Below are 24,638 nucleotides of genomic sequence, written 5' to 3' on the forward strand. Positions count from 1 at the left end.
CAGGAGTCACATCAGCAAACAGAGAAGAGTAATGAATACATGACTAAGTACAAGAAACTATCAAAAGTGACCAGGCTGGGCTTCCCTGGTGGCGCAGTGGTTGAGAGTCTGCCTGCCGATGCAGGGGACACAGGTTCGTGCCCTGGTCCGGGAAAATCCCACATGCCGCGGGGCGGCTGGGCCCGTGAGCCATGGTCACTGAGCCTGTGCGTCTGGAGCCTGTGCTCTGCAACGGGAGAGGCCACAACAGTGAGAGGCCCGCGTACCACAAAAAAAAAAAAAAAAAAAAAAAAGACCAAGCCTAGTTGAAAAAAAGAAAAGTTAATGGATTCTGAGAAAATAAAAATAAAATGATAAAAAAACTAGAAGCTCTATGAAGAAGACAATATTCTCAACATGAATAATGTCACAATCACAGTGTTAAGTAAAATAAAACAAGTCATGGACTATTTATAAGATGACTCCATCTATACAAAGACATAGAAAAACTAAAGAGAAATTGTTTACAGATATACAGACATGTAGTAAATTTATGTTTAAGAATTCAGAGTAATAACTACAAAATGCCCAATGGTCACTGCAGCACTGTTTACAATAGCCAGAACATGGAAGCAACCTAAATGTCCACTGACAGAGGAATGGATAACGAAGATGTGGTATATATATACAATGGAATATTACTCAGCCATAAAAAAGAACAAAATAATGCCATTTGCAGCTACATGGATGGACCTAGAGATTGTCATACTGAGCAAAGTCAGACAGAGGAAGACAGGTGTCATATGATATTGCTTATGTGTGGTATCTAAAAAAATGGTACAAATGAACCAATCTACAAAATAGAAATAGAGTCACAGATGCAGAAAACAAACTTATGGTTACGAAGGGGGAAGGGAAGGGCGATAAACTGGGAGATTGGGATTGACATATACACACTACTATACATAAAATAGATAACTAATAAGAAACTACTGTATAGCACAGGGAACTCCACTCAGTACTCTGTAATGACCTATATGGGAATAGAATCTAAAAATGACTGGATATATATGTATAACTGATTCACTTTGTTGTACAGCGGAAATTAACACAACATTGTAAATCAACTATACTCCAATAAAAATTAATTTAAAAAATAACTACAAAGTACAAGATAGTGATTCCTTTGCTAGAAGGTAGAAGGATAGGGATATGAACAGGGAAGAACAATTGGGAGGTAGAGCTTAAAGGTAATAGTCATTGTTTAAGTTAGATGGAAGGTATGAAGGTGTTTACTCTATTACTGCTTAAAACTTTAAACACTGGCCTCCTGTACTCTTTTGTATGTATGAAATATTCGTACACTATTTAAAAAATGAAAAAGAAAGAAGAAAGCTACTGTTTGGACTTAAAAAACTTGAAAAGCTTTTAAGTTAAGGAATTTTCAGACATGCTCATTTCATATACTAGACTGCAATAACTACTGTTGAAATATCGTAGTTCAGCAGAACTTTGCTAAATATTTGGCCAGAGAGAAAAGGGAAGTAGGATCTATGATTTGGAAGTAAGGAGACATGACTATTCCTGGAAGAAGGTGTATCAGGAAGGTAGCTAATTGGAGGAGAATTTTACAGAGCTGGAAAAGTGTAACGCAGTCAACAGCATGGTGTGAATGCTACAGCAAATGCTCATTGATGGCTTCAAACCAGATCACAACTTTAATTCTTCCCCCTCAGAAAGTTTTCAGCTGAGTTCAATAGAAGACTGGTCTAAGAAACCAGTATTTAAGAGAAGCTAATGGGAAAATAGTATGTTTTTAAAGCAAAACTGCCTTATAAGCCAATGTTACTAGGCCATTGGTATTCTGTAAAGCAGAGGATACCTGTCTATACTAAAAGAAGTTATTTGAAGCAAATACCATCATGCAAATTGAAGCAATCAGAATATCCTTATTACTTACCGACTTGGAATACAATTTTGTCTCAACTCTTGGCACGAAACTGACAGCCTTAATCATGACATCATAAACATTTAGAAGGATGGCTATATAGTCATCGAAATCAGGTTCAAACTTAATGGTGTCGTTATCAAGAATCAGCCTTATGACAAAACCTGGATGTTCAAAAGCTCTAACAGAATCCTGCAACAAAGAAGTTATAGATATATAATAAAGTATACATATATATATGCATATGAATTGTGACAGAGTAAGGAGTGCACTGGTTCCAATTAGGATACATGAGAACTCATCCTTCTTCTTATGTCCTAGACAGTTAAGCCAAAGAGGAACTGTACCAAAAAGGGCAAGAGCCATTCCCAGCGAGCCATTCCCAGCGAGCCATTCCTAGCGAGACTCAGTTGGTATCCACTGAGCCTACAGATCAACTATAGGGTCAAGATTCCAGAAAAAGGAAGATGTGCACAGCAGTGGGGCTCTAGAATCATCAAAGGAGGAGCCCAAGAGAAGAACATTCAAATTCCCAGACTCCACTCACCCTTTAACAGGACCTTCTTCCAGAAAGAAAAGAGTTCTTTGGAGAAATCTTCCCCAGCCCTCATGACCCAAATTTCCCAATTATGGGAATTTTTACTTATTTCCACTAACCTCACCAATGTGATGATAATAATATGCCCTACATATGCAGGTTGACATTAAGTCTTTTTTAAAAAAACACGTAAGTGTAATAGATCTAAAGATATACTTTCTGCTCTTCCACTGGTAAAGGTTATTTTATAATTATCCACTCTGAAAGAATTGAAAATAAATAAGTTGGTAAATGAATATTGGTGTAACTGAACCTTACTTACGGGGGGTTGTGCAATTAAGTCCGTGAAATCTTGCATGGAAACCAAAGTGAGGTCCTGCAGCTGTAAAGTCATAAGTGTAGCAGCACAGTTGAAAAAAGATTCCAACTTGGCACTGCTGTCACCAGGTGGCAATAGCTTTTTTTTATTACCTTGGTAATAAATATTCTGCACTTCTGGAAACCACCTTCAAAGAACAAAAGACTTAAAAGTTACTATTTTCAATGAATTACTCCTCTTACATTAAGCATTAACAGTAACTTCTGAACATCTAAAGGTCTTTATAGAGAGGTATATTGCCAAGTCACATTATCCACTCTCTGAAATATAAGTGCTAGCATATTTCACTCCTCCTGGGAAAAGAAATTTTAATCATAGCCAATGGAAAATGGCTCAACGACATGATGCTGTGATAAAAAGGTAAATCGAACTCCTGGAACCATTATTCCTGCACTTTTTGAATAATATGACAATTAACTTTATTGGATATTACAAGATACTCCTCCCCAGTCTCTGAAATTGCTCTTCAGGGAATGGATTTGTCAGTTTAAAGCTAAAATGTGAATAACATTAAATCAAGGGAGGGCTAGTTTGACTCAGCCCACCTAGTAATTTATGCTGTTCTATTTCACAATGATAGTTGAAAACAAGGCACAAAACAACAAAATCAAGTATATTATTTTTTTTATCCTCCTTAATGAGAAATCCTGAAAGAGTGACCGATCTAAAACAAGTTCCAAATGTATATGTATCCTTGTAATAAAAGGAAAACAGTGAAATTCATATACAGATACATTATGATGATAACAAGTGAAGTTTTCAGTTTACAAAACCACTGTCCAACACTAAAATTAAGGAATATTTGTACCTCTTTCATAAGCGATAATAAATTTTTAAAAACAAGGAGTCAATATAAGTTCAGGAGTTGCCTGAATGCTCCAAGAGAGATCAAAGTTTTAAATGTATGTATTCATCACTTTAACAAATACATGTTTAGTGCCTACTGTGTGCTAGGGACAGTGTCATGGGAGATATGAAAAGATATGACATGATCCCCTCTCTCTCATAATAATGAAGGCAATGTGTCATGGCAGAAAAACAGCTTTGAAATCAAAGAATAGAGACATAATTTTCTATTTAAGTAATAGAGAAGGGTTCTATAGTGAAGATGGCAAATTTCACTGAAGAATAGATAAAAATGAAATGAGGAAGACCCTGATAAAAGGACCTGAAGTAGAATATACTAAGAAAAATAGGTGGGAGAGGTAGGGCTAATATATCTGATCATTTCACTGTCTATAACGGAGCTAATACACTGGAAAATAGGAAAAAATAAGTGGAGGGAAGTCTGTGAGGACTTTTGCAGAACTTGGGAGCTAAACACAAGAACCTGGGACAGGCTCACGCTCTGTGAATACACAGCAGATCCTCCTGCAGTGGGGCATCACTGTTAAAGCAATAGGTAAAAGGACAAAGGAGGACAAGTAGCAAATACTAAGTAGAGAAGGGCAATGCCAGATTAATGAAGTAGAGAAGTAGAGAAGGGCAATGCCAGATTCATGAAGGGGATTGAGAAATCTCCAATAGTCCAGGCAAGAGATGGAGCAAGTCCAGGGCTGTAAGTAGAGAAGGGCAATGCCAGATTCATGAAGTAGAGAAGGGCAATGCCAGATTCATGAAGGGGATTGAGAAATCTCCAATAGTCCAGGCAAGGGATGGAGTAAGTCCAGGGCTGTAAGTAGAGAAGGGCAACGCCAGATTAATGAAGGGGATTGAGAAATCTCCAATAGTCCAGGCAAGAGATGGAGTAAGTCCAGGGCTGTAAGACTGGAAAAAGGACAAAGAACAGAAAATACATTGAAAGAAATTATTCAATCATTGTCTCAAAAATACTTACAGGGTTTCCTATTATGTACAAAACATTTGAGGTACTAAATATTACTCAGTCCTCAAAGTACTTATAGGTGAGTGGAGGGGAAAATGCACACACATAAATATATATTATAAAAGCAAAAAGTAATAAGAGAACACAGTGTCAGAGGCATTCAGAAAGAAGAGATCACTTTTGATGAGGTAACAGTAAAGATTTCATGGAAGAAGGGTCATTTGGTCTGGACACTGAAAGACACAGAGGGGCTTCTCCGGGAATGAGCTGCATTATGTGCTGTAAATAGTGTGAGGCATAATTTTTTTTATTGAGGTATAACTGATATAACATTATATCAGTTTCAGGTGTACAGTATGATGACTGAATATTTGTATGTATTGCAAAATGATCACAATAAGCCTAGTTAACACTGGTCACCATAATTAAAGTTTTGTTCTTCTTGGGATGAGAACTTTTTTTTTGTTTGTTTTTGTTTTTGTTTTTGTTTTTTGCGGTACATGGGCCTCTCACTGTTGTGGCCTCTCCCGTTGCGGAGCACAGGCTCTGGACGCGCAGGCTCAGCGGCCATGGCTCACGGGCCTAGCCGCTCCGCGGCATGTGGGATCTTCCCGGACCGGGGCACAAACCCGTGTCCCCTGCATCGGCAGGCGGACTCTCAACCACTGCGCTACCAGGGAAGCCCGGGATGAGAACTTTTAAGATCTACTCTCCTAGAAACTTTTAAATACACAACACAGTATTGTTAACTGTAGTCACCATGCTGTGTACTACATCTCCATGGGTTATTTATATTATAACTGTAAATTTGTACCTTTTAACCCTCTTCAACCATTTCATCCACCCCTTACTCCCTTCCTTTAGCAACCACCAATCTGCCCTCTGCATCTATGAGCCTGGTTTTTGTGGTTGTTTTAGGTTTCGCATACAAGTGAGACCATATGGTATTTGTCTTTCTCTGTCTGACATATTTCACTTAGCATAATATCTCCACAGCCCATCCATGCTGTTGCAACATCTTCTTTATCCATTCATCAATCGATGAACATTTAGGTTGCTTCCATGTCTTGGCTATTGTAAGTAATGCTCCAATGAACATGGAGGTGCACATATCTTTTCAAATTAGTGTTTTCCTTTTCTTCAAGTAAACACCCAGAAGCGGACTTGCTGGACCATACGATAGTTCTATTTTTAAAGTTTTTAGGAACTTCCATACTGTTTTCCAGAGTGGCTGCACCAATTTACATTTTCACCAACAGTGCACTAGAGTTCACTTTTCCCCACTTCCTCACCAACACTTGTTACTTCTTGTCTTTTTGATAATAGTCATTCTAACAAGTGTGAAGTGATATCTCACTGTGGTTTTGATTTGCATTCCCCTGATAATTAGTGATGTTGGGCATCTTTTCATGTACCTGTTATTTATCTGTATGTCTTCTTTGGAAAAATGTCTATTCAGATCTTCTGACCATTTTTAATCTAATTGTTTTTTGCTATCACACTGTATGAGTTCTTTATATATTCTGGATATTAACTACTCATTAGATGTATATTAGTCGCAAACATTTTCTCCCATTCAGTAGCCTGCCTTTACATTTTGCTGATGGTTGCTTTGCTGTGTAAAGTTTTTATAAATATGTGTATAAAACATAAAATTTTGCTAATAGTATCCAAGAGGTTCTTATTCTGTTTTAATCCCCTTAACCTCTGATTAAATCTGATACAATTATGTCTGCAAAGATGACAATGCTAAGAGTCACAGAGTTTAAGTGGGGAGCAACTGAGCAACTTTCAAATTTTCCTAGAATTCCCATCTCACAGATGGAAACAAACAAGGAGTAACTATTTTACAAACCAACAATTGGTTAAAAAGGAGAACAAAAAGTCTACAGATTTACCAATTGGATAGATATTTAACAATGGTAAGGTATGGTTATAGGCTAATCTTAGAAGCCATGCCGTTTTTAATTTAACGTGACTATTTCTACAGGCATGGCCCAAGGTGAAAGTTTTTTCAGAACTGAGAATAGAAAAGATAGGTTAGGTCCAGGTTGCAGAAGACCTTAAAAGGCAGGTTAAGAATTGTGGATTTATTTTGTCAACAAACGGAAGGCACTGATCTAGGGGATGTTTAAGATTCACCTGGCAGTGGTTTGTAGGCTATATGGGAGGATAAAAGGGCCTGCCAAGGGTAGTAGCAGTGGGAATTGACAGAAAGGAGTACACATGGAAGATGCTTCTGAGAGAGGATCAAGAATACTTGGTGTCCATAAAAGAAGTCTCAGTAAATATAAAATGATGAAAATCATACAAAATTAGAAAATCAGTAACAGAAGGACACTGTGGAAATTCACAAATATGCAGAAATTAAACAACATAGTCCTGAACAGGCAATGAGTTAAAAAAAAAAAGGGAAATTAGAAAATAATTTGAGATGAATGAAAATGAAAACACCATATATCAAAATTCATGGGATACAGAAGAATAGTGGTCAGACTTTAGACCTGTAAACACATTAAAATATATTTAAAAGATCTTAAACCAATAGTCTAAACTTTACTAGAAGTCAGAAAAAGAGAGAATACTAAATTCAAAACAAGGAGAAGGAAGAAACAGAGATCTGAGTGGAAACAAACAAAATAAAGAATAGAAAAATAGAGAAAATCAGCAAAGCCAAAAGCTGATTCTTTGATAAGGTCAGCAAAATTGACAAACCTATAGCTAGACTGACCAAGAAAAAGAGTGAAGACTCAAATTGTTAAAATTAGAAATGAAAAAAAGGAGACATTAATATTGATCTTATAGAAATAAAGGGAACACAATAAACAACTCTATGCCAACAAATTAGATAACCTAGCGAATTCCTAGGAAGACACAACCTACCAAAACTGACTCAAGAAGAAACAGAAAACATGAACAGACTTATTACAAGTAAATACATTAATTATCAAAAAAATTCTAAGAAAATTAAAAGGCCAGGATCCAGGAATAGGTGGCTTCACTGGTGAGTTCTACATCAAATGTTTAAAGAATTAACACCAATCCTTCACAAAGCCTTTCAAAAAGAAGAAGAGAAAGGAATACTTCCTAACTAATTCCATGAGGACAGTTTTATCATAATACCAAAACAAGACAAAGATATCACAAGAAGAAGAAAACTATAGATCAATACCCTTGATAAATATAGACACAAATATCCTCAACAAAATACAAACTGAATTTAGCAGCATATAAAAAGGATTATACTCCATGACCAAGTGGAATGCAAGGTTGCCTCAATATATTAAACCAATGGTAATATACCATATTAGCAGAGTAACAGAAAAAACTATCATCTCAATAGATGCAGGAAAAGCATTTGGCAACTCTACATTATTTCATTATAAAAACAATTAAGAAACTAAAAAGTAAAGGGAAATTCCTCAACCTGATAAAGGGCACCAACACAGAATATATAGTCAGCCCTCTGTATCCATGGGTTCCACATCCGTGGACTCAACCAACTACAGACTGAAAATATCAGGAAAAAATTCCAGAAAGTTCCAGAAAGCAAAACTTGAATTCTCCATGTGCCAGAAACTATTTACATAGCATTTATACTGTATTTACAACTACTTACATAGCAGTTATATTGTATTAAGTATTATAAGTAATCTGAGATAATTTGGAGGATATGTGTAGGTTATATGCAAATACTATGCCATATTATATAAGGGACTTGAGCATCCGTGGATTTTGGTATCTGCTGCGGGGGAGAGGGTGTTTCTTGGAATCAATCCCCCATGGATACTAAGGGATGACTGTATAAAGAACTCTTACAACTCAAAAATAAAAAGACATAACTGAATACAAAATGAGCAATGATTTGGATATTTATCCAAAAAGATAAATAAATGGACAATAGACGAGCATGTAGAGAAATTGAATGGTAAGAATACATTGTTGTTAGGGATGTAAAATCTTACAAACCCTTTGGAAAACATCATGGCAGTTCCTCAAAAAGTTAAATATAGTTATCATATAACCCAGCAATTCCACTCCTAGGTATACAACGAAGAGAACTGAAAACAAATGTTTACGCAAAACAAATGCTCATGGAAGCATTATCCATGATAGCCAAAAAGTAGAAACAACCCACACTGATGGATAAGCAAAATGTGGCATTAATATATTCTGCAATGGATTATTATTTGGCCATGAGAAGAAATAAAGTATTGGTACATGCTATAACATGGATGAACCTTGAACACATTATGCTTAGTGTATGAAGTCAGACATAAATATGGTATCATTCCACTTAGATGAACTGTTCAGAGTAGGGAAATCTACAGGGACAGGAAGTACATTAGTGGTTGCTAAGGGCTTGTTAGGGTGGAATGGGAGTGACTGCTAACAGATACAGGGTTTCATTTGAGGGTGATGGAATTAGTGATGACCATTGCATAATCTTGTGAATATATTATAAACCATTGAATTATACACATTAAAGTGGTGAATTTTATGATAAGCGAAATATATCTCAACAAGAAAACAACAGTTAGCAATACACTGAATATGGCTGGGGGCAGGCTGGGGATGGTGAGAATGTACATGATGAGCAAAGAGACGAACAAGTCGAAAAGTTTTCAACTTGGCCTGGGAATGGTCCAGAGGAGGAAGAATGGCAGGCTTGGAAGACAGAATGAGTACTGTTATGGAAATGCTGAGAATCAGGTGCTGACATGGCATTCAATTGGAGATATACAGTAGAAAATTTATAATAAGGGGACAGAGCTCAGAAAACATAACATCTTGAGACAGCTAAGACAGACGAAATCATGAAACTATCGAGAATATAGAGAAGAAAAACAAAAGCAAACACCTGGAGAGCCCCTACTCTTAGAAAAGATAGTGAGATTAAGTAGAGCCAGAAAAGGAGATCAAAAAGAAATGGGCACAGGGACACAGAACAGAGACTTACAGAAGGCGGTGGTGATTAAACCACAGCAATTGCTGAGCAGATGTGGAGGATAAGGACTAAGAGAAGACGTTTGGGTTTGGCATAGATGTCATAATTAATCATTTACTAATTGTTTCTCCACTTCGGTGAGCTGATGTTCTGCCTTTTAGCCATGATAAACACATTCTGGCTCACTATGTAAAGCATGGTCAGAGGGCTCTTCCCTTAGAATCAATCAGGAGGCATCAAGAGATACAGTTGATCAGGGCTTCCCTGGTGACGCAGTGGTTGAGAGTCCGCCTGCCAATGCAGGGGACACGGGTTTGTGCCCCGGTCCGGGAAGATCCCACATGCTGCGGAGCGGCTGGGCCCGTGAGCCATAGCCGCTGAGCCTGCGCGTCCAGAGCCTGTGCTCCACAACGGGAGAGGCCACAGCAGTGAGAGGCCCGCGTACCGCAAAAAAAAAAAAAAAAGAGATACAGTTAATCCATCTACATCTCTCAGCAAAATCATTCAATAAAGGTTTATCCTCTACTCTGTACTTTGACACACCCAGTCTACTAAAATTTGCAGTGGGAATGTATTCCTGGGGTAGAACCCTGAAGTTATAGATCAAGATAATTTACTCTTATTCTGTCCTTACGGGGTCATATTCTCCTCTGCAATTAATTATGCACTTTCATTCTGCACCTCTCCTCTATTTTTTTTAATGTGAACTAATACTACATAGAAGTCTAAAGTTCTTTCAAGTAATGTCAGACAAAGAATTTGATTCTAACGTATTAGAGAAGAAAAAATATAAAGGGAAGATTCAGTCTTAAACTGTCAAGATACACTTCTAAGTACCTCTTGGAAATCATGAAGCCATGCTGGAGTTTTACGTCCTCTGTTATCTTAAATTTGATCTAATATTAACGTCCCATTTATAATAACTTAATGGCCCATGACAAAGACAATTTTACTGTATTGTTTCAGAACGTATTATCTGGCAGCAGTATCGATAATTATCACATGTGGCTATCCCAATTTGAAGGGCCAATCCAAGATGATGTTTAATTAAGTCTAACTTCCCAATACGACTATAAACTCCTTTAAAGAATATATTTTCCCCACCTAAGCATTCTTTAAACTCTTCTGCATCCTCCATCCAAAACCAAAATGTAACAGGCACATTACCTTGTATGTATTAACAGTAGATTCAAATAAATCTCTGGTGAACGATTAGCTGATGATCATTCCCCCACGTTATCCACCCCTACTCTCAGAGCAGAGGGTAGAAACCAGACATTGAGAAAAAGTATCAATTATAATCATTTTAGTTTCTGTACAATCTATGCTGTGTAGAACATCTGGATAGACATCACAGAGCAAGGCAGTTAAAGATATCATATTTAACCCTCAAACGGAAATGATTACAAACTTTTTAAAATGAGATTTTCTGAAAGCAGTTAAATTGCAGTAGCCCACCAATCACATTTTTAAATTTATGTTTTCATACATGAAACTTCAAAACTTTACATTTTAAGTAGAGTCTCTTTGGCAGATTCCATGTGTTTCATGACAATATTCTGAAAAGTCGACAGCTCTAATGCATCCTGGCAATTGTGAAATTCTTCTACATCAACTAAACGTAACTTTCTGCAAGAGATGAAAATGAACAATGATTTAAGTATGAGGGTTTTTTTTTGTTGTTGTTTGTTTGTTTTTGCGGTACGCGGGCCTCTCACTGTTGTGGCCTCTCCCGTTATGGAGCACAGGCTCTGGACGCGCAGGCTCAGCGGCCATGGCTCACGGGCCCAGCCGCTCTGCGGCATGTGGGATCCTCCCGGACCGGGGCACGAACCCGTGTCCCCTGAATCGGCAGGCGGACCCTCAACCACCGTGCCACCAGGGAAGCCCGACAGTTTTTTGTTTTTTTTTAATTTAACATTTTGCTAATTGATCCCTTCTCAAAAAATGATATTCCTAGGTTTTATCACTAAAATTTGTGTTCCATAAAAATATTCAAGAACATATTTTAATTTAAAAAATAATTAATATAATTAAATTCAGCAGGAACACAATCTGATATTATGAAACTGTGCTGTGCAGTAGAAGAAGGATGTAATAACTGAAATTTGATGGTTAGGTTAGACTGATTTTTGCTTTCAAACTGGAACAATTAAAACAGGAAAAGAGGCAGGGCTCAAAACTTACAGGGTCCACTACTCCTAATACAAAAATTCCACCCTTTCTGAAAAGAGAGCAACCCTGGATACTGGAGAGCCATGAAGTGAGGGAGTTCTCACACCTAATTAAGACCCAGTGTATAAAAATCTTTTGAACCTGTCTGGTTTTGATTTTTTCAGAAAACACGGTGCTTACTCCAGCCAAGAGTTTTCACTTCTGACTACAACACTATGATCTTTGTTATATACACGCTTTAGTCAGTTAAGAAGTTTCTCTGGCAGATTAAAGTGAAAGAACAATGCTATCTATTAGTCCCATTGTATTAGTCACTTCAATTTAACTACAGATTTCTTCCCTATTAGAGAAATTGCTATTTAATTTCCACATGATTAAATGATTTCTATGTTATCTGAAAGATAGGAAACACTATTAAAAACATCACCTTTAATTTTTACTTAAAAACCAGTGTAAGATACTGGTTAGTAGACAAAACACGTTTCACATCTATTTATATTCCTTTCACAAGCAAAAGTCCATCTCTTAGGTTACCATGAGGTTAGTACATGACATCAGTGATACATTAGGCACAAAGTAGGTATAACTATTGCTGGAGAATCTTTGGTAATGCGTTATTCTGGGTAACTGAGCAGTATACAGCAATGTTTTAAATAAAATACTTTTAAAATGTAGCATGACAAGGCTTCCCTGGTGGTGCAGTGGTTGAGAGTCCGCCTGCCGATGCAGGGGACACGGGTTCGTGCCACGGTCCAGGAAGATCCCACGTGCCGCAGAGCGGCTGGGCCTGTGAGCCACGGCCGCTGAGCCTGCGTGTCTGGAGCCTGTGCTCCGCAACAGGAGAGGCCACAACAGTGAGAGGCCCGCGTACCACAAAAAAACAAAACAAAACAAAACAAAAAAAATGTAGCATGACAGCACATACTAAACATAATCTGCTCTCTTTATGCTTCTTGGTCAACATTTTCAACATGACTTTATGTTTCAAAGCTGTAGCTATCAATCAGGGTACAGGTGCATGCTGTGTGAAGCAGCACTGAAGGAGAGCAGTCGCTAGGGCAGGAGCACCTAGAATTCACTTTGCCACTGAGCAACCAGACCAGTTTTCCCTGTACTTCCTCAGTGTTTGATTTAGAGACAATTCTAAGCACAGGCCACCCACCTTTCATGTTTTGAGATTGATAGGCCTTTACAGAAGTTTTACAGAACTTTCTCGTGAAATCTCTGCTGATAACATTCCCTGTTTGGCCAATAGGCTGAATTGTTAAGAACATGGGAAAAATACCACCAGACACTGGTCCTACTTTCTCAGGACGATTCCTACAATCATCTGGCAGTAGAACAACAGTTTTTTTTGTTGTTTTTTTTTTTGCGGTACGCAGGCCTCTCACTGTTGTGGCCTCTCCCGTTGCAGAGCACAGGCGTCGGACGCGCAGGCTCAGCGGCCGTGGCTCACGGGCCCAGCCGCTCCGCGGCATGTGGGATGTTCCCGGACCGGTGCACGAACCCGTGTCCCCTGCATCGGCAGGCGGACTCTCAACCACTGCGCCACCAGGGAAGCCCCAGAACAACAGTTTTAACCACTGGTAAAAGACTACAGAAAGAGTCAGGAAAAAGATCACTCAACCAAATAACAGCCCCAAATCACCCAGACTGTGAACCTCAGGTTCTCCTCTGAACTCTTCCTACCCCTTACCTGCAGCATGCAAGCGGACGTCAATTTCGGGAGACTCAGCTGTCAGTCATGGATCCCTCCCACCTGCCACTTGATGCTCATCACAGTCCGAAACCCCCACCTTGATCTTTGGATCCATCACTGATTTCAGGCAGAGGGACTTCAACAGTCCTGGCCCAACACTCTGGACTCAACACCAAGTCAGTCTCTGATTTTGATCTCTGGTTCTCAAAGCTAATCTCACTTCTCACGGGGCCCAAGTTGCCCCTTAAATCCCACTCCAGGTGCCTACATTTCTTGCTTGCTCCATGAATTTAGAAACAAGTTCTGTTCTTGCCAGTTCTCCTTCATTACATTCAAAGTAGCACACTCTAGGCAGTGCTCTGCACTCGCTTTCTTCACTTACTAATACATCCTAGAGACCATTCCATATTAGCACACTGATACTGTTCTCATTCATATTTCATAGCTGTGTAATAATATTCCATTGTGTGAATGTACCATCACTCATTGAACCAGTCCACTATCAATGGTTACTGGGTTGTTTCCAGGCTAACCCTCTTGACAAATGGCACAATAAAGAACCCTGAATCTGGATCACTTCCTATATTTTCATGTGTATCTCTAGACTATTTCCCAGAAATGAGATTGCTGGATTCAAGTGTAAATGAATTTGTAATTTTGATAGATATGACTGGATTCCCTTCAAAAGGGTGCCCATTTCTCCAATCTTCACCAACAAAGCATGATGTCAATATTTTGGAATTTTGTCAATTCCATAGGAAATATAATGATATCCCAGTGTAGTTTTTATTTCAATCTCTTTGCATTTTTCTTATTATGAGTTAAGCATCTTTTTAATACGTTTGAGATTAAGTTGTATCCTCTCTGAGTACTGTACAGTAAATGAACCCACAGTGTTCTAGAAGTATTTTCTTGGACTCGCCTTGATCAAATCATGAATTTCAAAAGTTGTTCTTTATCTTCTTATTTTCTTAGACATCCTATTTATACTGTAACATATATCCTATGATAATTTCTATACTCATATGTACACTGTATATACATGTGTCCCTGACATACACCATTTTTCAAGCAAAAATACCTGTGTGCTATGTAGGTTTTTGACTGCATACTAAATGTCATCTCTGACATTAAGTGGGTTCTGTAAGCATAAATACTGAATGACATGAATTTGCACATTTCCATCTAGAGAGCATCCCCATTCATAGAGGTGTCCCTATTCATGCATTTTAGAGTCATTCAGATGGTTTTTTAATATCACCATCCCCCAACCCACAGCCATACATAGAGATGTCCTGTACCTTCAAGACCTGCTGAGATTCAGGGCAAATGGCTGTTAACCCAGAGTAAGGATGCCCTGTGTGTTCAGTGCTGGCTTCTCCTCAGAGGGGCAGCACTTGGGTCTGCCCATCCCACTCTTAATATTCACACAGAGATTAAAAACAACTTATGCTGGCAAAGGCAACATAGGAGTTGGTGGGGCTCTCTTCCCACCCACTGACTGCAAAGCTTCTTTCTCATTTGTCTTTACCCTGGAAGCTCTGAGGTTTGCTTCAGCTGCTGCAACTAACATCTCTGCCACCACATCCCTGGACACTAATTTTGGACATATCTACTATTTACTGTTTTCTTATCTCGGCTTTGTTACTTTTTCTTCTTCCCCTTCCTCCTTTCATTTTCTTGTCTCTTGCCTCTGACATTGTACAATAGACAAAGTCTAGCCCTTTATGAACAATATTAGGCAATGGTGCTCATCCTCCAGCAACCAGCTCAGTGTGTTCTAGCAGTTCCATGTATGAATGGATATTAAAAAAATAAAATAAACACTGTGGTGGTGTTTTGAAAATGAAATGTACTACTGCATGTAAACATCCTTTGTGAAAGTGATATACTGTATTGTATGATCTCATCACTGCAGACAAAATTAGATCATGGGCCTTGTCAGGGAGAGATATTTGAGTCTCAATACCCAAAAGAAACAAAATGAGAAAAGCATGGGGCAGGGAGATGGCCTCTTCCTCTAAGACAAATTCAAGAAGACAAAGAAATCCACATTATACAATGGAAAGTTGAAAGGATGTGCTTTCTAGGAGTCAACAGCCTCATTGACGAAAGCCAGTTTTATGCTATGTATGTATATACACATATGTGGATATACATATATATTTGGCTACGTGAGCACAAAGAAAAATATGGGAAGATGCCCCACTAATGGTTATCATGCCTTTGGCTGGGTTGGTAGAAAGAAGTGCAAATACGAGGAAAAGAAAGGCCAGGCTGGTGGGAGTCAGGCAAAGTAAAGAAAAAAGGGCTGCACTTAAAAAGTGTATATGATCACACCTGTGTAATCATAGTAATTACATATGTATCTGTGTAAAGAAATTACATTAAAATTTGTTTAAAAAAGGAAGGAAGGGAGAGAGGGATGGAGTGAGGGAGGGGAGGGGCCTTAGACACCACAAACCCACACTCATCTCACAGGTGGGAACTGGAGAGCCTCTGATGGGAGGGTGGCAGAGCTGGGGCGATTCTGGCTGGCTTGGCTTCCTGAAGCAGGACTGGGAGCAGGGTTAGGGTTAGGTGCTCCTAGGCACTAAGGATCCCAACTTCGGAAGGAGCTCAGAGAAGTTGGTCGGTGAGGCCCCCCCTAGTGTATGTGCAGGGGTGCTTTCCAGAGCAGAGACAACAGCTGTGCTTCTGAAACACCCGAAGCTCTTAGTTTTCCCTTTGCTGGTCTGCAGGAGGCGAGAAAATGTGCTCATTATTGTGCCCTCAGGACAATACCCGCAATTAAGAACCAGGAGACCCTGGAGAACAGATTGCATGTAAACTGGGGCTTTGGCTGGAAGGGTGAGAAAAGGCTCATGGGACCACCTTGGAGGCCAGGCTGCCATGTCTTCTATCACGAGACAGGGACCCATTCAGGTTTTGAGAGGGCTTCTTTAAGAAAAATGATATAAATCTGTATTACTTCTGCATATTTTAGAAATAGGTTATGTCCACGTGTGCCTATTGCTAGGATGCCCCCTCAGTGCCTTGGAAGGGGCGGCACAAGGGAGGGAATATGAAGCTGGACCTTCTCAACTGCGAGGTAAACTGTCCTCAGCCCTAGGGCCAAGGTCTGTAACTCCATAGCACCCACCAGCCTTCACATCCAGCTCTGCACCTTTCACACCATGACGACGCCCACAAGGAGATGCATGATCCCCAAGAGTCGCCCAGAAACTTCACCTCATGCTAATCACATGGGCAGTATTACCTCGGTTTCTAAACAATAAAGATGACTGTAGCAGCTAATGTTCTGTGGGATTTAAAACGAGGCATGGCGATTCAGCCCCTTAACTGTGATTACCCCTTAAAGTATATATGGTAACCTGGCGGGGGTGGGGAAGGGAGAACTCGATAAGACATAATGGCGACGCTCATTTTTACCCTATACACTTCTGTGTTGTTTAAAACCATGCTTACTTAGGTTAGATTTGTAATTATTTTTAAAATTTATAGTTAAAATAGTAAAAGAAATAATTAAGATGTAATAACTTTCATCTCTCTTAAACAAAACAAACAACAACAACAAAAAAAACCTCAGTAAGGCCAGAAATACTTACTTAAAAGTACTGTGCCACAAATCTAGCACCGCCAACATTGTAGGGTTCATTGCGTTCAAGTGATCCCTAATATAACTGCTTGCAGCTAAAAAAGATTTCCTCCAAGGTTTTGGAAGAATTTCCATTCTGAAAGCAAAGAGAAAATAGTCATCTGCTTTAAAAATCAGGAAGTCTTATAAAAGTCAAAGTACTTTTTGAGTAATAATTTTATTTGAGTAATAATTTTTTGAGTTTAATTTGAATTAAAAATACGATTTATCCCTCATGGTAATAACAAAACATGTAATTATGTTTTAAAGTATATAAAAGTCATGCTCTTTGTGGTTTAGTATAATTTTTAACTAACGCAGATAAAATTAGATTTGAATTTTTATCACATAAGGCAATTGTTTTTCTCTAAATGCTTGATGTGATGGAGTCCACAAATAACTAATAGTGATCAAACAGGAAGAGTAGCCAGCTACGTTTTATATATATCTTAAAAGAGTTCTTTTTAAGGAAACATTTTATGTCCCTATTGTTTTTAAAACATTTTAAGAATATACTTCAGCCTGGAAATCTTGAACTTCACCTCTGACTGTGTAAGATCACTTACAAAATCATAAACAGTAACATTCTATTTAAAGATATTTATTCTGTAACTCCTCCAACTTGACTAATCATCGTTTATATACTAAAGATGTGCCATTTTCATCCTTCAGAGTATATTTCAACATTTACATTTTATGCCAGTAAATTTTTTTTTATTCTCATTGATTTTAAACACTTAGTCTTGTTTTAATATATAGTAAAGTTAATTCAGTTTTTCATTTGTGGTCATATCACCTTTACAATTACAAAGGATAGTTTTTGTCTATCCCTGGGAGAAAAGCTGTTCTCCATAGAAGATACATTGACTTTTTTTTTTTAGTTGTTAAGAGAAACAATTTGGGGCACTTTTAAATGATACAAAAGAAACAAAGTAAAACTGAAGTGGTTACTTAATCATATAAGTTCTATTCTTCAAACTATTTAAGTGATGTATTCCTAAATGTTATTTTAGGGAAAATATATAGCAAGTGAATTTTCCCATATGTGTTCTATATTTTAATCCATGTAATATATTCTGTGTTTGCATATTTTCTGCAACATTCCCACTGTGTTTTGGGGCATTCAAATTGCCTTCAAGCTTTCATGTCCCTAATACATCTAAAGCCTGTGCTTGGAGCTGTGGAGATAAAAGATCTGTATCAAGGTCTTTCACCAGAGCACTTATGTTTTAACCACATAGGCATCCATCTGTCAGTGTGTGTTTGCTGTCAGTGTGTGTTTGCCTACCCATCTATCCATCAATTTGTAAACATAACATGTTAGGGCTTAAATACATAAACAAAGATAGTATGATCAGCTGTATATATGCAGTACACAAATTATAAACATATATATGAGAAAATATAACCAGTGTATAAATATATCCACATACAGAGAAATGATTGCAAAAAATCAATATTCTTAGTGAAACCTGACTGCTTACTCAGCACGATGGGGTGGAAGTTCTTCTACCTTTCTGTCATCTTCCTTTTCTCTAGGATCTTTTAAAACAAAATCAACTAAAAGAAAATTGAAAAGTTCTGATCAACAACCTTATAGTAATTATAGTATTTCCCAAGCAATTGCAAAACTAATTCCTTTAAAATTGTTTACATTAAGTTTTTTTAAAATAATGAGAGATTTGTGCATTTATAAACACAAGAAAATTTTAAAATTTTTATGAGAAAATCTATGATGTCTGTGTCTTTGAGAATATATATACCCTTTCTTAACAATGTTCCTGTTCTTTCATTCGAAAATCATTGCTCTTAATATTATTGATACATTTTCCTTTTTAGCTCTTCCACCAAAAGTGTTCTTATTGAATTGAAGGTCAACAATACAGAGTAGCAGTAGTTTCCCTTCACTGAGGAAAGATACATATTGCTTTGCTGTTCTCTTTTAAACTGCTTAACAGCATAGAACTACCTTGTTATGAAATCAGTAAAGTGAGCTACTTCTGCCTCTGCAGTCTTTAATTCAGTTAATTCTAACTTTCTTGATTTTCTTTGAAGATGCTCTTTCTAAAATGCAAATATGTTTTTATCCCTCTGCCTAAAATCCTTCAGTGACTCTCCTTTACCTTCAAATGCTTAAAAGAAAGCATGTAAGGCCCTTAGTATTCTACCCCCTTCCCAAAATGCACCCTCTTCTTTGGCCATCAGAGCCGCTTGCAAGGTCAGAAGAGCCTTTCGCTCTTGTCTGCCATCATTCCCACCATTTCCTAGGCCATGCGTGTTCCCTAGTCTGTATATGTTCATCCTTCACAACTCAGTTCAGGTGCCACAGAGTCCTTCCTAACAAGTCAGGCATGACCTCTTCTCCCTTAGACCATGTTCTCGATTTCTCTCCTCACTGTACTTGCTACTTTGCTTTATAATTTAGTGATTTGTCCATGGCCCTCATTACCCTATGAACTCTTTGGGGGCAAGGATATGGCTCTTTACATGATCAAAACACTCAATAGGAGTCTTCAATGCAGTGAATGCCCTCCTCCCTGAAGGGTCCCGCAACCATTTCAAAGCAGTATGATTTCTCCAACTTTGACATAGCATCAATTATACCAGGCTTACTATCACAACCAATCGAAGAACCTTTTTTTAAAGCACAGATTTGAAAGACTGCCTCCAGAGATTTTAATTCAGATCGGTCTGGAAATGAGTACTTTTTAAATGGCTCTGATAATGTCAGTCTTAGAGCCTATTGGTCTATACCATGAGTCAGCAAACTTTCACGCAAAGGGCCAGACTGCAAGTATTTTCAACTCTGTGAGCAACAAGGTCTCTATCACAACTACTCAACAATCTCTTATGGTGCAAAAGCAGCTATAGATAATATGCAAATGAATGTGTGTGTCTGTGTTTAATAAAACTTTATTCACAAAAATAGGCAGTGGGCCAGATTGGGCCTATGAGCTGTAGTTTGCCAACCTCTGGTCCATAGCAGTAGTTTTGTAATTAATCACACTCTAGTTTATGATATCAGTAATATTAATATTAACTAATTAACATTTTAAAATTTGTTTCAGTTATGTCCTTTGTTTAGGGGATATAGCCCTACAAATAGAAAGACGGTTTTTAAAAATTTTTGCTATATTTTATTAATGAAATTTGCCTGAGATCTTAAGCAATGTAACCACAATACAAGAAACAGCCTAATAAATATAATAAATAGTTTCAAAGATAGGTGTTAACTTTAAATTTTTTAAAATTTATCTTTAATAAGACGCATTCAAATTAGAAAGAGAAATACTGATTTACCTATGGATTTTTTTACACTAAGAAGATAATCTTCTCTCATTTCATCAGATAATGCAAGTATGCTGTTAGTGAGGACTTTCAGATGGTGGGGGACTAAATCCAATACATGCTCCAGCCAGGAATCTTCCATTGGGGCTACGTGGTCCGTATCAATTCCATGGTGGATATAATAGTAATATCTCTACAGAAAAGATAATGAGAAATGGAGATGGGTTTAATACTATAATAAAAGAAGTATTTATCAAAACTAAAACCACTGAGCAAAATTAAAGTTTTAGTAGAACAAAGTATTTACAAATCATAAAAAATTATTTTTTGCAATTCATATTGGCATTATTTGAGCTCTCCTAAATTAAAAAAAACCTTATTTCATGAAAATTAAAACTCTTACCTTAATTCATAACTACACTCTAAAACTTGAAGTTACATTACTAAATATATGATGTACTAAACAGAACTCATATATGTGGAGGTAGAATTTAGTGTTCTATAAATGTGTGAAAATTTAGGATGTTCGTTTTTGTCCTTGTGTTATTGATAATCAGAAGTAGATCTTAAAAGCTGTAAGTGAATCAGTATCCCTAGTCATTAATCTCAGAAATATTATCCAACAGGATTTACAAAATTTCTAATTGGCCTGTTAATATTTCATGCCATAATTTTACAGATGTTGTTAAATGTGTACACAAAAAATTCATTTTAAGACATGATAGTATTTCTCTAACAATGGACATTTAATGTCAATATATTTTCCCAAGTTTTTACATGTCACTTACCAGAAAAAAATTTAAACATCAAAAAATACTTTCAAATTAGCAATGTTAAAGTCTTTGATATTTGCTTTTAAAAAATTCTATATTTGAAATCGTTGAAGAATTACTTTTTTCTAAAGTAAGTTAATATGCTCTGTGACATGTACATTATGTAATTAAAATAATTTCTCATAGAATAAAGACATGTAAAAGCTATACATGACTGAGGCTAGCTTTAACATAGGGAGCAGGGAGACTTGAGATTCTCTGACTGTGGTCTTAGGAAACGAGGGGAAGAATAATTTCCTCCGTTAATCCAATAGAGCAATTTTATGGAACTTCATCTTTACTCCTACATCCATGTATTTGCACAGGAAGGAGCACAGAATAAACTCAAAGGCACAAGAGCACCTTCAAGTGCTTCCTTTACTTTCAATTATACTGACAAAAGAAATAGCTTGTTACCAAGATGTCTCTCTCTATTGCAGAAGTGGTTAGTTTTGGCAATGTGCTTTCATCCAGAGTAGCTGAGTCTAAGACAGCATCTTGTTGCCTAAGAAAATGATAAACACACTATTCAGATGTATATAAACGGCAGTTAGAACATAAATCAATAGATTTATCTGTCAGACTGTCTTTTATAAAATAAGAAAAAAAGGCATTGTGGAACATTTTTAAAATAGTAAACATATTTATTCGGTACCGTATTCCTCCCAGAATACCTTCTCTTTATTCAGAGAGAGAGTTTTATTGAAAGTGATTTGAAAGATCTAATTCAGAGGCCACATCCTTTTTGATAGGCTTTATTCATTCTTGCTCATTGCTCCAAAATCATCTCTCTTCTCTGAACTTTTATAGGAATGTTCTTGCATTATTCCTAAAACATGTATGGTTATTTATAAATATGACGCTTAGAAGAGCACCGATGGAAAAGACTCTAAATGTAGTTTTGCCAAAGACACAGATATATTCTTCAAGAGACCATTTCTCAGATTTCTAGGAACACATATTAGAAGTTAGCAACAAGTGACATAGAAGCTCATATGCTCCTATGTTTTTATTATTGGCTAACTGTTCATATAATACTATAACGTTTCTAGGTATAATTCAATTCAAAACCTGTATCAGATATGAGCTACATTTTGTAACTTCCTCTGGGGCTCCAATGTGTGAAAAGTTCACATCTTCAGGAAAATAAGTTGTTCTGTGGTAACTTTAACCTCTCTATCATTGAATGTATCATGCTCCAGGTCCCAACTTCATCAGGATGGATACAGGTTAGTGATGCTGTGTAATAAAATACTTCTCCCCACTAACTGTCCAGTGAGTGGAGACTGTAGGTTTATTGAATATCTGTCTGAGATATCATACCAAAGTAGGTACCCAGAATGGATCTTCTGACTTAGTTTTTTGCAAATCTAGGAATCCACTATCTTGTGAACTTTAGACTTATTTTTTTCAACTAAATGGACCAGAGAAGAGAGGCAATGCAATGTGTCAGGAATGTCTCAGGAATATCTCAGGAATGTCTCAGATCTTCAGGGCATTCTGTGGCTGGAAAGAGAAGGGTTATTTTAACTGCAAAAGTAATCATCTCGTTATTTTGGTGTTTGTATAGTAATAAGATACTAATGACAGTAACGTACTTCAGGAATCAGGACATCTGGGTTCAGATTCTGCCACAATAAAGTATATGACCTTAATAAATGGATTGTTGTTTTTTTTTGTTTTTTAATGGAAGAAATGCTTATCCTATCTACTTTGCTGAATCCTGATGCTCAAACTTCATCCTCTGTGTGAGTAATGTGGACCTAGAAGGATGCAGCAAGGTCAGGAGAGGTGAAGAGGGAGGAGGTTAGGGGCTACAGGAGAGGCTGCAGAAGTTCTTGCAGTCAGAATGAAGATCCTTTCAGCTCTAAAACTCTATAATTTTATCGTTCTGTGGCCGCAGGCAAAGATCCTGCTGCTAGGAACAATAATAGAAGCTTTCTCTAATCCTCACACCTACTGTTACAGGAGACAATGACATAATTATCCCCACTGCACAGATGAAGAAACAATGTCAGAGAGATTAAATAACTTCCCCTTCATCACACTGTTAATTAATTACAAAACCAAGGATTTGCCCATCCATATGTGCTTCTAAACTGTCATGCTCTTTCCATCAAAGCAACATTCCATTCAGAAATAAATCAATCAATACTGGAGACACTTTACCTGTTAAAGAGAAAATATGATGTACTTTATTTCTCAAAACTGAAAGAACTATATTGATATTTTTTCTCTTTATCAATAGAGATTTTTGGTTCAAGATGGTGACATAAACATCCTTTTTTTTCAAGTTTTCCTATGAAAATGGTAATAATTTGAACCCAGGATTGTAAAGCAACTAGAGGGTCATCAGCTGAGTAGATACTTCAGCAAATTTTTGGAACATGAAAAGAAGATAAAGAACAGATGAAACAACTGAGAACACCACAGACCGTAACTCATGCAGGAAGGAAACCAATCTGCCTAGGAGACCCCTAGAAAAGGCTCTCGTGTTGCAATCAACAGGTACCAAGGGAGGAAACGTATAGGAAGGCTGACAGCAAGGAAATTATCTGAGCAACTTTATGCCAGCAAATTAGACAACTCAGGGGACTTCCCTGGTGGTACAGTGGTTAAGAATCTACCTGCCAATGCAGGGAACACGGGTTAGAGTCCTGGTCTGGGAAGATCCCACATGCCGCAGAGCAACTAAGCCCGTGCGCCGCAACTACTGAGCCTGCACTCCAGAGCCTGCAAGCCACAACTACTGAGCCCACGTGCTACAACTACTGAAGCCTGCACACCTAAAGCCCATGCTCTGCAACAAGAGGAGCCACCGCAACAAAGAGTAGCCCCCACTTGCTGCAACTAGAGAAAGCCCGTGCACAGCAACGAAGACACAACACAGCCATAAACAAACAAACAAATAAATAAATAAATAATTTTTTAAAAAATTAGACAACTTAAATGAAAAGAACATATTCCTAAAAGGTAAAAAAGTACCAAACATGCCTCAAGAAGAAATAGAAAATATGAAGAGATCTATATCAAGTAAACTAATTGAATTAGTAAGTAATAATCTTTCCACAAAGAAAAGTTCAGGTCCAGATGGCCTCACTAATAAATTCTATCAAACAAGTAAGGAAGAAACAACACCAATTCTACACAAATTCATTTGGAAAATAGAGGAGGTTGAAACACTTAACTCATTTTATGAGGCCAGTAGTACCCTGATACCAAAGCCAGACAAAGACATCACAAGAAAAGTACAGTCCCATATCATTCATTAATGTAGATTTGAAAATCCTTAAAATTTTAACAAATCCATTATGTATATTACATATACATAATGACTAAGTGAGAGGAATGCAAGGTTTAACATATGAAGATCATTTAATGTAATATGCCATATTTAAAAAGGACAAAAA

At 37.5% G+C, this 24,638-nt stretch overlaps 1 protein-coding gene across 1 annotated transcript in view; it reads right to left on the minus strand.

Moving 5' to 3' along the window:
- The window catches only part of DNAH7 (dynein axonemal heavy chain 7), a 250,715-nt gene that overhangs the window by 196,433 nt on the left and 29,644 nt on the right, over nt 1–24,638 (minus strand). The window contains exons 5-11 of the mRNA XM_033400318.2: nt 21,646–21,733; nt 20,429–20,609; nt 18,613–18,688; nt 17,100–17,225; nt 11,127–11,246; nt 2,788–2,971; nt 1,940–2,119 (exon numbers count right to left, since the gene is read on the minus strand). Coding sequence (XP_033256209.1) covers nt 1,940–2,119; nt 2,788–2,971; nt 11,127–11,246; nt 17,100–17,225; nt 18,613–18,688; nt 20,429–20,609; nt 21,646–21,733 — 955 coding nt within the window. The remainder of the gene's footprint in view (nt 1–1,939; nt 2,120–2,787; nt 2,972–11,126; nt 11,247–17,099; nt 17,226–18,612; nt 18,689–20,428; nt 20,610–21,645; nt 21,734–24,638) is intronic.

This window comes from Orcinus orca, chromosome 7 (assembly GCF_937001465.1).
Source record: "Orcinus orca chromosome 7, mOrcOrc1.1, whole genome shotgun sequence".
NCBI lineage: Eukaryota > Metazoa > Chordata > Mammalia > Artiodactyla > Delphinidae > Orcinus > Orcinus orca.